This window comes from Urocampus carinirostris, chromosome 11, assembly GCF_059441175.1.
Source record: "Urocampus carinirostris isolate Australia breed hairy pipefish chromosome 11, RoL_Ucar_1.0, whole genome shotgun sequence".
Classification (NCBI taxonomy): Eukaryota; Metazoa; Chordata; class Actinopteri; order Syngnathiformes; family Syngnathidae; genus Urocampus; species Urocampus carinirostris.
In genome coordinates, this window is record NC_142359.1 from 8853307 (window position 1) to 8866579 (window position 13273).

At 40.9% G+C, this 13273-nt stretch overlaps 1 protein-coding gene across 1 annotated transcript in view; it reads right to left on the reverse strand.

Annotated features, from left to right (window-relative positions):
- Positions 1 to 13273, reverse strand: part of pcxb (pyruvate carboxylase b) — a 444629-nt gene that overhangs the window by 86143 nt on the left and 345213 nt on the right. The window contains exons 13-14 of the mRNA XM_088347024.1: positions 2646 to 2790; positions 2483 to 2572 (exon numbers count right to left, since the gene is read on the reverse strand). Coding sequence (XP_088203150.1) covers positions 2483 to 2572; positions 2646 to 2790 — 235 coding nt within the window. The remainder of the gene's footprint in view (positions 1 to 2482; positions 2573 to 2645; positions 2791 to 13273) is intronic.

Genomic DNA, 13273 nt, shown 5'->3' on the forward strand with positions numbered 1-13273 from the left:
AGTTGACAATGTCGGGGTTTTTTTTCATGGGAAGTGAACCCATCGAGAAAAAACTGAGCAAAACTGAGATTACATAGTGTCGCTATCATGTCAAGCGAGAACTTCAATATGTGGGTTTTTTTCAGGTGGATGAAATAAAGACTAGTATTCCCCTCAAAAGGAGTTTGAGGTTGTTTTTTTCAATAAAAACAACGATAGATTAAATATTGTGTCGTAATATTGAAATGTTTTACTACATATATACCGTATTTTCCGCACTATAAGGCGCACCTAAAAGCCTTTATTTTTTTCAAAAGCTGACCATGCGGCTTATAATACAGTGCGCCTTATATATAGATCAATATTAAGTCGCAAAGTCTTCCAACTAACTTGCAGCCGCCGACTAGATTTTCCCCCGAACGCCAAGTAGTCAGCAGTGTATGCTGGGATTTATTTACCGGCGTTTCATTGGCTAACCAATGTGTCAACCAATGTGTCAATCATCATTTGAATCGATCACTATTGGCTAAAGTTATTCGGAGGTCAAGGGGGCGGATCCTTTTTATCATTTACAGGCTGGCATAGGCTTAAATGGCAAAACAAAGCCTGCAATTGGCCGAAAAAAGATGTGTCAATCATCAGTTGAATCGATCACTATTGGCTAAAGTTATTCGGAGGTCAAGGGGCGGATCCTTTTTATCATTTACAGGCTGGCATAGGCTTAAGCGGCAAAACAAAGCCTGCAATTGGCCGAAAAAGATGAATGTGTATAGCACGTGGTTGACGGCATACAGAAAGCATTTTTTACTATTTTGTATTTGTAAATATTTTATTCTCCTGGATTTACTACACTCACGGATATAAGAGGACCATGGCTGCACATTACTATTGAACACAACAACTTCGGTGAGCTACTCCGGCTATATATTTTCCCTGTATCTTGTTTCAGACTGAACTCAATGTTTCTGTGATAAGCGGTGCAGATAATGGATGGAATGGAGTGTCTATTTTTAAATTAAACTCAATTCCAAGTGTTTATTGTCATATGTACAGTAAAGTTGCGAGCGAAAAAGAAAATAGAAACTAAGGAATGGTTGGCATTTCTTGAATCCCAAGACTTTAACCTACCGAATGATGGAACGATGCATTTGAGTGACATCGTACGGACACCGCATCCGCACGTGTTCTCGGCACGTATTTGCTTCTTTGCAAGCTTTCGGAATATTAAGGGGGTAATAAGTTTGACTGAACTATCTGACTGTTTTGTGGACGTTCCCATTGTAGCGCCTTATAATCTGGTGCGTCTTATGTATGTCAAATTTAGGACCAAAAACTATTTTTTCGGGGTGCGCCCTATAACCCGGTGCGCCTTATAGTGCGGAAAATACGGTAGTCAAATAGTTCCACGGACAGACTGGGGAGATCATTTCTTCCTCATGCCATGAGGCTCTTTAACTCCACCCGAGGGAGTAAAAGCCCACATTAATCCCCACCCCACGTTTGCATATTACCCTATTTTTATTACAGGGTGTATTTTCCGTAGCAGTATTTAAATACTCTATATCAACACGTTATATTGGGTATTTTTGTATTCTATTTATTTTATTTTATCATTTTATTTTTCAACACAAGGATACTGCTGGAAGTGTGAATTTCCCTACGGGGATGAATAAAGTAGCTATCTATCTATCTATCAATCTATAATTGTATGACTTTTCTAGTTATACCCTTTTCATCCTTTCAAATCACTGTGCCAATCAAGTTATTAATTTAGTGCATTCAAATGTATTCATTTACTTCCTGTTTTAGTCACTTGTCACCACAATATAACCCATTTTCTAGTTGTGATACAATCTCTACATCGTTCTAAGTGGTGTTCTGATTAACTGCAGGATTCATTGTGGACGAAGGACCAGGGTGAAGCTGATGCCTTGGGAATTTTCCACTGACTTCGGTGTTCCGCTTTTTTGGCATATACTGGAAATGATTGTTAAACCATCATAGCATTGTTCGGTACTCACAAGTCCAGAATATTCAGTTTCATTTATTTTTTATCTTTTTTTCCCCTGCACAATAAAATTCTTACTTTGCTGTCCACACAGTTGCCAGCAAAAAATAAAATGGAAATTAAGAAATGTTTGGCATTTCTTGAATCCCAAGACTTTAACCTTCTGAATGATATTTGGAACGATGCATTTGAGATATAGGTGACATCGTACAGACACTGTTTCTGTACATGTCTGAGACACGTATTTGCTTCTTTGCAAGCTCTCAAAATGTTAAGGGGGTAATAAGTTTGACTGAACTATCTGACTGTTTTGTCGACGTTCCCATTGTAGCGCCTTATAATCCGGTGCGCCTTATGTATGGAAAACATAGGACCAAAAACCATTTTTTGGGGGGTACGCCCTATAACCCGGTGCGGAAAATACGGTAATTGAATGTAGGCAAATAATTTGATTATCGATTCTTACTCTTGATTATTAACTTTCGAGGTACATACCCATGGTGATGGGTGGAATAACTGGGTCAACAGATGAGGGTTTGGCCTTCACCGGAATCGGTGTGGTGGGTCCATTCACCATCACGTGACCTGCAAAGGTAGAAGAGCGTTTGGTGGTGATCGACAGGAGGACAAGATGGTGCGTTTTTTTTAATGGCCTGACCCAGATAATGCAGCAGCTTCTGCGCTCGGTTCTGCGTGGGTTTGAGGTTGAAAAGCTCCTGGTTCTCGTCGATAAACTGCGTGTCCACGGTGGAGTGCAGGAACTGGTGGTTGGAGAAAACGTTCTGCAGGAACGGGATGTTGGTCTGGAAGACAGAAAATGGACACTTAATGAAATGTGAAACTTGTTGGAATTGTTACTGGGGCTAAATGATAGCAATCATTATATTAAGATGTCTTCACCGATCTACAGTGGCCCTGAAGTGCAAAATGTCTTGATGAATTTCGTGTGTAATTGCAATATTCTTTTCCTGTGTACTGTAAATTCCGGACTATAAGCCGCTACTTTTTCCCCAAATGTTCAGCCCTGTGGCTTATCCGGTGAAGCGGCCAATTTATGTAATTTTTCTAACGGCCGCTTATGACGAGGAAGACTTCAACTCCTTAGATGACACTTATGCTGATTTTCACGAGCGAATAAGAAAGAAGGGGCGGAGCAAATGCGGGCTGATGGGAACTGGGGACGGGTAAAGGTGAGTGTGAACGCAGGTGACAATAGTGGATATATATTTTTCCCACCCTTACCTTTAGAAATATACACTTTTTTTTCCTTGGATTACTTTCAACAGGTACTCTGCAGGTCTGCATCAAATGATAAGTAGCTTGCTCTGTTCACATCACGTATCGGCCCAGTATTGCAGTATCACCGGGAACGATACAACAGCACTGATAGTTTCTTGGCCCTTTGGCTAGGACCTTGGCTCAGTTCCTTGACTGGGAGCAAGTATCTCAGCCTTTTGGCTTTGAAAATGTATCATGAATTGACCAATAATAGATAGTGGACGATTAATAAAGAATATATATCAATAAACTTATACAAAGTCCCCCCATCAACCGAATAGTTCATTCAAAAAACATCCATTTTTTAATGTGGGCGCATGTAGCTAATATACCGGTGCGGCTTGTGTATGTACTAAATCGGTTTTCCTCCCGAAATGCGGTGGGTGCGGCTTATAATCAGGTGCGCCTTATAGTCCGGAATTTACAGTAGTTAATTTGTGTGAGTCTGTGCTTTCTTCTGTTTGTATTTCTGTGTTTCCTTACTCTTTAATCCATCCATAGCATTCTCTCATTTGCTGTGTTTATTTTGTTATCGTGTATTTTTTGTTTTGTTTTATTGCAAATTCTAAAATTGATTTAATCTCAATCCCTTTATTCTAACACAAACTTTTAGTTTAAATGACTATTATCTATATTTTAATTACTGATTTAGTTCATACCATGTCAGAGAATGAGGGAAAGGTTGATAACTGTTATTCAAAATTCCTGGTTCCAGGCTAATACCATCTACCGCAAATTTCGGACTATAAGCCGCTACTTTTTTCCCAAATGTTCGACCCTGCGGCTTATTCAGTGATGCAGCCAATTTATGTACTTTTTCTAACAGCCGCCAGCGGCGCTCGAGTACAAAAGGTAAGATTTAGACCGGTGGAATATATGCGAGCGTGTTGCTAGCGTGTTTTTGAACAAAGGAGCGTATATGACAAAGTCTCTTTCCCATGTTGGGGAAGACGACTTTAATGACATCAGTTATAAGGAGGAAGATGAGCACGTTTTACCATGATTTTTACAAGTACCACATTTTTTTTTAACAGACCCGTTTCCTTGTGTTGCAAGCGTGTTTCTAGTAGCGTTTTGCTACCCTTCACAGACATGGTTTGGGATGAAAGTTATAATATTATTATTAAAGCTTTGAAAACTCTCTCGGTGTACCGTGTTTCTTTGTAAATATGTGTAACCCATGTATAATATGTATTTGCAACTGTATATTTTTGTAATGTATTTATTTTAGAGACTTATTCTGATATGTTTTCCACGGGCGAATCAAAAAGAAGGGGCGAATACAACGGGGCTGATGGGAAGTGGAGTAAAGGTGAGACGTGTTTGTGGACGCAGCGGACATTAGTGGATATATATTTTTCCCACCCTTACCTTTGGAACTATACATTTTTTCCCCTTGGATTATTTTCAACGGGACCTGGACTCTGCAGGTCTGCGTCATATCTTAAGTACCGGTATCATTTTACGTTTAATTTGCCGGCTGTTGTTTTTAGACTGTGTACTTTATATTTAGTTACAATTGCGGGACTCAAAGTCGGGTTTGGGTTAATTTCGTGATTGTGTTACATGTTTTAATGTCGGCGCATGCGGCTTGTATACAGGTGCGGCTTGTGTAAGTACAAAAGCGGTTATCCTCTTAAAATGTGGTGGGTGCGGCTTACAATCAGGTGCGCTCTATAGTCCGGAATTTACGGTACTTCGAATAATAGTTTTTTATGTGAAACTTGTTGAATTTGTTACTACAGGGGTAATGGATAGCAATCATTATATTGAAATCTATTCACAGATCTACGGTGGCCCTAAAGTGCAAAAAGTCTTCTTTTTTGCGTGTGCGTGTACCTGCACCATTATCTTCTTGTTTACTTAATCTGTGTGAGTCTGTGGCTTCTTCTGTTTTTCTGATAGCCTTTTACTGTTAGCGAAGTGCTTTTTTTTTGTGATCTTGTTTTTTTTTGTTTGAGATTACATTTTTGTGCTACTTGTCTTTGTTAAGTCGTTGCGATAGACTGTTCTGGTTTGCCAATCGCCCAGCAGGAATACCAACAATCCTGTATTTCTAATGGAGTGTTTCTGCAATAGCCTTAACCTGTTCGCCGGATTTGTTTTGTGTTATTCTTATTTTGGGTGTTTAGTAGTGTGTTTTCAATAGCCTGTCATTTTTTGGGGTGTGTGTGTGTGAGATTTTTTGCTGATTTTCTAGTTTGCGGCATTCCTTTGTGTGTGTTAACCATAGCCTTTTCCAGCTCCTGTCACCTTTTTTTGGGGGGTTTTGTTTTAAATTCTTGTTTACCTCTTTTTTTGTGATTGCCTTTTCTTGCTTGGGATATTCAATTCTGGTTTGCTTCTTAATGTTGTGCCTTTTTGGGGGTGATTTCTTTTTCTTGTTATCTTCATTTTTAGTGTTCTTTTTGTGAATGACTTTTCTTGTCACTGATATTCTTTTTTGGTTTTGATCATTATTTTGTGTTGCAAAATGTTGGAAGATTCTGCCTCACTCTACTTTGGGGCAAAAATGTCCATTTATTTCACCTGCGAGCAAAGGGAGGGTGGCAATACTGTTTTTGTTTGAAATCTAAGTATGTATGTAAGCACTTTTTTGGGGGGATTTTTTTCCAGAGAGACATTCCACTCTCCCAGGCCAGAACGGCATGAAATACCAATACCATTTCAGGATTTTAGTCTCCTTTTCGGGGTTTCTTTGGGCCAATGACCGTGCCAAAAAGGGAAATGCAACCCAAAAAAGGTTTTGCGTCTTAACACGGCTCGAATGGTGCACGCGCATCCACCCATTTATTTTCTGCGCAGCTTATTGTCACTATGGTCGCGGGGGCACTGGAAACGATCATTAACTGGTTGCCACCCAGTCGCAGGAAACATGGAGACAACCATTCACACGCTTACTCATTCAATACAATTTGGAGTCACCAATTAACCTGCCATGCATGTTTTTGGAATGTGGGAGGAAACTGGAACAGGCGGAGGAAACACATGCAGGCACGGGGAGAACATGCAAACTCAGCACTGGAAGGCTGTTACCTGAATTCGAACCTTTGGCATCTGCACCCATTGCAGTTTAATTTTATCTTTTAAGAAGGGCAGCACGGCGGCGCAGTGGTTAGCGCGTGTGCGGCAGAGTTCTAAGGTCTTGGGGACCTCCTGTGTGGGTTCAAATCCAGCTACCGGACTTACTGTGAGTTTGTATGTTCTCCCCGTGCTTGCGTGGTTTTCCTCCCACATTCCAAAAACATGCATTTCAGGTGAATTGGCCGGTCCAAATTGTCCCTAGGTGTGAATGAGCGAGCGAGTTGTCTGGCCCTGTGTGCCCTGTGATTGGCTGGCAACCAGTTCAGGGTGTCCCCTGCCCACTGCCTGATGATTGCTGGGATGGGCTCCAGCACCCCCGCGACCCTACTGAGGATGAGCGGTGCAGCTACTGAGATGAGATCTTTTAAGAAAAGCATAGCATCCCTGTTCAAATACCCACAGGGAATTGGGTTGGAAAAAATGACATCTTTAAGCCTACACATGTGCCACAGTGTAGACACATTGTGACAAAGCGTGCATTCTGGCCATTTAGCCAGCAGTCTCAGACACCTCCACTGACATGTAACTGCAGATAATTGCCTCGGCAGTCACTCCAGAACCAGATAATTAGCAGGTGCATTAAACGCCACACGTGAAGTGCAAAACAAACAGAACTCATTGGTGGTATCTAGAGAGCACAAAGCATCCATCTTTCGAGGCAGGTGCTAGTCGGTCACGCCAACGCCAAACAAGACACATTTTCTTTGATGCGGCAGAAAGGGAGAAAGAACGGAGACGAATTTCTGATCCGGTGCTGCTTTGTGGGAGTTCGAGAAAAGACCCCGGTGTTAAGAAAGTGAGACGAAACGTGTCCTTCTTGGAAAACGAGGACTTAGAGTGTATTCTTAGCTTTGTGCAGCAGGGGGGCGATGAAAGAAGACAGCTGAGGAATTCGCGAGGCGGTGCGGCATGCCAAGCGACTGCAAGCTGTGTGGACCCAAAAAAAAATAAAAAACGGTAAGCGGGGGACCTCCGGTAAAGGCTCTGGCTGCAATATCACTCTCCTTCCCGTTTATAGGCTAGCCAATAGTAATGCTATTAGAATGGATGCGGCCCATGCAGATGGCTGTCTCCAAGGACAAACAAACAACCTATGAAATATCGATTTGATCCAGTTTTATTGCATCACAACTCCAGCTGCTTGCCAGGATCAGGCTGCATATGAGCAGGGGAGACGACAAACAATAAAAAGTGTTTTTTTCACCTAGTATGTCCAATCAATAGGTATAAGTGGCGTTGATGGAGCCATTATTGGGTCATTTTGACAGTGAACATAGCCCAAATAAGGGAATAAATACACCTAGCTACACTTCAATGAAACATAATGAAAATCCATCTGTCGGTTATCAATTTTAATCAGATTCAATGGTAGACCTTCAATAATTGACTTGATCATTTGCATATTTTTGCAACTTTCATGAATAAAAAGTCACATTTTTCATTCTTTATTGAGAAATAGTTTTAGTCTTGATGAACAACCCATCTTTAACGTTTATTTATTTACAGTAAGTGCATTTAGGGTTCCAACCTTTACTTTGGGGCGGCATTGCCTCAGGAGGTAAAGCGCTCGTCTTGGGATCAAGAGGTTGCAAGTTCGATTCCCAGCTCCTCCGAGTTATATGTCGAAGTGTCCTTTGGGCAAGACACTGAATCCCTAATGCCCCCGATAGCAGGTAGTTGCCTTGCATGGCTGACGCTGCTATCGGTTAGTTAGTGTGTAAAAGGGAAAAGTGTGAAGCACATTGTAAAGCGCTTTGGGAGGCCTTCATTGACTTGAAAGCACTATATAAATGCAGAACATTTACTCAAAAGGACAGCTGAGATGTTATAAGGAATATCAGAGGGAGAAATTAATGTACAGTGATGAAGTCAATTTCCTACCACTAGATGGCATTTGTGTTCCATGTTTAACATTGGTCCATTTATTTTAGAGGTTAAGTTCAGGCCTAAAAAAAAATCTAGTCCGACTCGACCCGGGCAGCAAGTAGAAGAGCCCGATCCAGCCTAAGCCAGACTAATTAACTTGCTTTGAGGAACTGAGCCGGAAGAAAACCCGGATTTTCACATTTTATTTATGAGGACACGGGAGGACGTGGCGGGAGCCCGACTCGAATTAGAGGCCTTGAGTTGTTACCTTTAATTTGTCTATACCTGTATATTAGTACAGTGGAACCTCAGTTTTCGAACGCCTCTCAGTTCGAACAAATCGGAGTCCGACCAGAAATTTCAAGAAATTCTTGCTTCGCTGTTCGAACGTCGGTAATAGATAGAGATAGATAGATAGATAGATACTTTATTCATCCCCTAAGGGAAATTCACATTTCCAGCAGCATCCCTGAGCTGAGAACAATACAATAATAAAGCCAAAAGAAAACAATATACAAATACCCAGTGTGACGTGCAAATGCCCACTTTAGCATGTTATATAGATTAACTAAATAGTGCTACACATAATGCAGTAAGATCCAATGTAGGTGGTGTGGTTTAATGTGGGCCTTTACTCTGCCGGGTGGAGTTAAAGAGCCTCATGGCATGAGGAAGAAAAGAACTCTTCAGTCTGTCCGTAGTACAAGACAGTGACAGCAGTCTGTCACTGAAACTGCTCTTCTGTCCGGAGATAATGCTGTGAAGCGGATGCGATGGATTGTCCATGATTGACCTCAGCTTTTTCAGTGCCTGTCTCTCAGCTGCTGTTGTTAGGCTGTCCAGCTCTTTGCCCACAACAGAGCTCGCTTTCCTAGCCAGTTTATTGAGACGAGAGGCATCCTTCTTCTTGATGCTGCCTCCCCAACACGCTGCCGCATAGAAGAGGGCGCTTGCCACTACTGTCTCATAGAATATTTTCAGGAGGTAATGCGTGAGTGCGTAGGCTAGGGTGCGATGCTGAGCGGCGTGCGGGTGTAGATCGCTCGTTTCGTGACCAACTGTTATCGCGTGCGGACGTGCTTCATTTTGCTTTCGCTTTTAATATAGGTGTACGAAGTGTTTTAGCCCCTAATTATGCCTCCCAAGAAAGTCAGTGCAAGCAGCAAAAAGAAAAGTAGTGCGTACAACTATTGCATTTAAGAAAGAAATAATAGCAAAATATGAAGGTGGTGGAGTGTCTGATCTTGTTAGGGAATAACCCCACTGTCCACCTGCACCTTCTGCTGACCACCACAAAGGTAAGAAATCCTATTTATAATTATTTTCTTTATCCTTTTTTTATTTCTACTCGTTCATGTTAGCGTAATCTTTCGTACGGAAGATTACGATAACGTGAACGTACGATTAGCCTGGGTTAGCTTTGTTTACGTTGAACATTCGAGGTAAACATTCAGGGCTCCCAACTTTCAGGGTGTTGGAACGGAACCCCCTTTCCAATGAACCGCTCACCACTTGTTGTGGAGACCCAGGTGCTAAATGACTTGTAAACGACCTGATTTTTTTATTTTTACACGTTCATGTTAGCGTAATCTTTCGTACGGAAGATTACGATAATGTGAACGTACGATTAGCCTGGGTTAGCTTTGTTTACGTTGAACATTCGAGGTAAACATTCAGGGTGTTGGAACGGAGCCCAACTCTCAGGGTGTTGGAACGGAGCCCCCTTTCCAATGAACCGCTCACCACTTGTTGTGGAGACCCAGGTGCTAAATGACTTGTAAACGACCTGATTTTTTTATTTTTACACGTTCATGTTAGCGTAATCTTTCGTACGGAAGATTATGATAACGCGAACGTACGATTAGCCTTCGTTAGCTTTGTTTACGTTGAACATTCGAGGTAAACATTCAGGGTGTTGGAACGGATTAAAACGATTTACATTATTTTAAATGGGAAAAATGATTTCGGTGATCGAACAAATCGGTTTTCTAACAGGCTTCTGGAACGGATTATGGTCGAGAACCGAGGTTCCACTGTAGCTGGTTTTGTACATGAAGAATGTCGTTCAAGTTGTAGACCTGACTTCCACATGGATGTGCATTTTTAATATGCAAATTATTATGGCTAAATTTTGGCATGGTTAATTGCTAGCATTAAATCTCGATATTGTGATGAATCAGAAATAATAATGATGCTTCATTTTCTTTGTATTAATTGAGCTGAATAAAACACGCCTCATAAAGATTAAGTACTTTGGAGTTACTCCAACCGACCAGATGGACATTCACTCGGCTCTTGGCCTTCAGAAGATTCAAGCCGTGCACTCACGAAGACCTTTTGAAAATCTGTTGCAAACTATCTTGGAAGAAGCAGTTCTGCTTTACAGTTTAAACGGCTTCTTCACTGTTGTTGAAAATGTGTTGTATAAGGTGCAATGCGAATCTGTAAATCATACCGATGAGAACAAAACGCAGTCAGCCTGGTATGCGAAAACACTGGTGCAGAATGCTCGAGGCGGCTCCTGCGTTGGATCTAATGAAACAGTTACCTAATGTTGTGAAATATGAATGGAGACAAATAGCACACGCTGCTGCTATTAATGAGTAAAATGAATACAGGGAGCTGCGTCCTTTTGCACTGTTTCAGATGAACGTGTTCATTAGCAGGCTGCTTGGCATGCCTTGGCGCTACAATGCGAGCACACGCTTGCTATTTTATACAACATCACACACTGCGCTCCCCTCCACTGACACACCTTCCAGATTTGGATGCGGTGGAACATCCGTTTGGATGTGGATCTCAGAGTTATGCTTGCTGCATGCTAATGAAAAAACAGCTGCACAGAGTCCTAAAAATCCATGTATTCATACCATTGTGTCTTGGGCTCAACGGAAGACAATGATACAGTATGTAACATACCCACATGTTCATGTTTTGTGTCAATACAAATGTGTAGGTTTTGATCAGGGTAAAACTATACAGCACTTTGAAAAAAAATTCAAGATGGATAGAGGTGTTATTAGAGGGATTGTAGAAAGGTTGAATTCATATCCCCAGTCGCTCAACTAGTTAAGGGCTTGCCTGCGCACAGGGTCCTGGGTTTAATCCTCAGTCAATGGAATTATTGAACTTAACTCACAGGTTTGAAAGAAAAGCAGTTCAAGAATTGGTTATTCCAAGTCCCTGGTAGCTTAAGCGTTTACCTGCACACAGGGTCCAGGGTTTGATCCCATTTCAGGTCAGAAGAATTATTTAACTTCCCACAAAGCTGTCAGTATTATAATACTAGCTTTGAAACAAATGCAGTTCAATAATCAGTTCATTTCACGTCCGCAGTAGCTTAACTGGTTAAGCGCTCGCCTGCCACACACAGGTTCTGAGTTTGATCCCCAGCCAAGTCAACTGAATTATTTAACTTCCCACAAAGCTGTCAGTATTATGAGACCGGGTTTGAAACAAGCAGTACAAGAATCAGTTGATTCCACGTCCCCAGGAGTTCAACTGGTTAAGCGCTTGCCTGCAGTCCAGGGTTTGATCTCCAGCCAAGTCAATGGAATTATCTAACTTAACTCACAACTGAAGGTCAAGTCAAGTCAAGTCATTTTTATTTGTATAGCCCTTAATCATAAAGAGTCTCAAAGGGCTTCACAGGTTATTACACAGATAATTTTTTCAGACTATTATTACACCATCCCCTGATCTGGAACCAACATGAAGGCAAGGAAAAACACAAAAACCTCAACATGAGGAAAATGAAGAAACCTTGAGAAGGGACTGCACATGTGGTATCCCCTTTCAGGATTACCAGACAGCTAAGGATGTTGCAATCACAAATAATACAGAGATATTGTCCACGAAAAGTATAGGTTATTCATATGCTATAGAGTAGAAGTGTGTTTTAAGCTCAGATTTAAACATTTCCACTGAGGTTGCAGATCGGATCTCAGTGGGAAGAGCATTCCACAGCACCGGTGTCAACAAAAACATGGTGCCAGAAAACATCCAAAAATTATTCATTCTGAAAGAGGGAAATTATAACTTGAGGGGCTGTAGTAAATTCAAAATCCCAAAGATGAGAAACACCAGGAAAGGTATGTGTGTGGAGTCAAACTTTGAAATAATTCAAAAGATGAGATCAAACAATGTCCAACTATTCACTTGTTCAAATTTAAATACAAAAAAGCATTACTGGCAAAATACAGGGATGAAGAAAATGGGATATGAGTGAGATTGGAAATACTGCGTTTAAAACTATGGTTAACTTGTTGTTATTGTTGCTATTATCATATCATAACTGTTATTATAAATATTATTTTTATTTTTATTGTTGTTATTATCATTGGTGCTGCAGTGATGTTTGGTAACTAATGGCATTATGACGTTGAGGGATGGGTATTACGCAGATCAGTGTATAAAATATTTGATTATTGTAATTATTAAAATTATTGATATCTGACCTATGTAATAAGTATATCCATGAGATTTTGTTATATTAGACACAAAAGGAGAAGAGGATTTGTAAAATGTATTTAATAGGGAAGATAAAGGGGTAGGGAAAATAAGCATCTGCTTCTGACTACCCCTTTTCGAACATGTTATGTAACATTATTTTGTTGTTGATTCATTGTTTTTGTCCTGTTTTTATTCTAATATTCGAAATCAAGTTTTCATTCATTCATAAATTATAAGGCCAGGTTTGAAAAAAAATACAGTTCAAGAATCGGTTCATATCATGTCCCCGGGAGCATAACCGGTTAAGCGCTCACCTGCTGCATACAGGGTCAAGAGTTTGAGACTCAGCCAAATCAACAAAATTATTTAACTTCACTCACAGCTGTCAGTATTATAAGACCAGGTTCGGAAAAAAATACAGTTCAAGAATCGGTTCATTTCATGTCCCCGGGAGCGTAACCGGTTAAGCGCTCACCTGCTGCACACAGGGTCCAGAATTCAATCCCCAGCCAAGCCTATGGAATTATTTCAGTAGTATTTGATGAGGATGTCAGGGTTGTTTGTTAAATTGACCATGATTGTGCACAGTTGTTTGTTAGTTTGGCC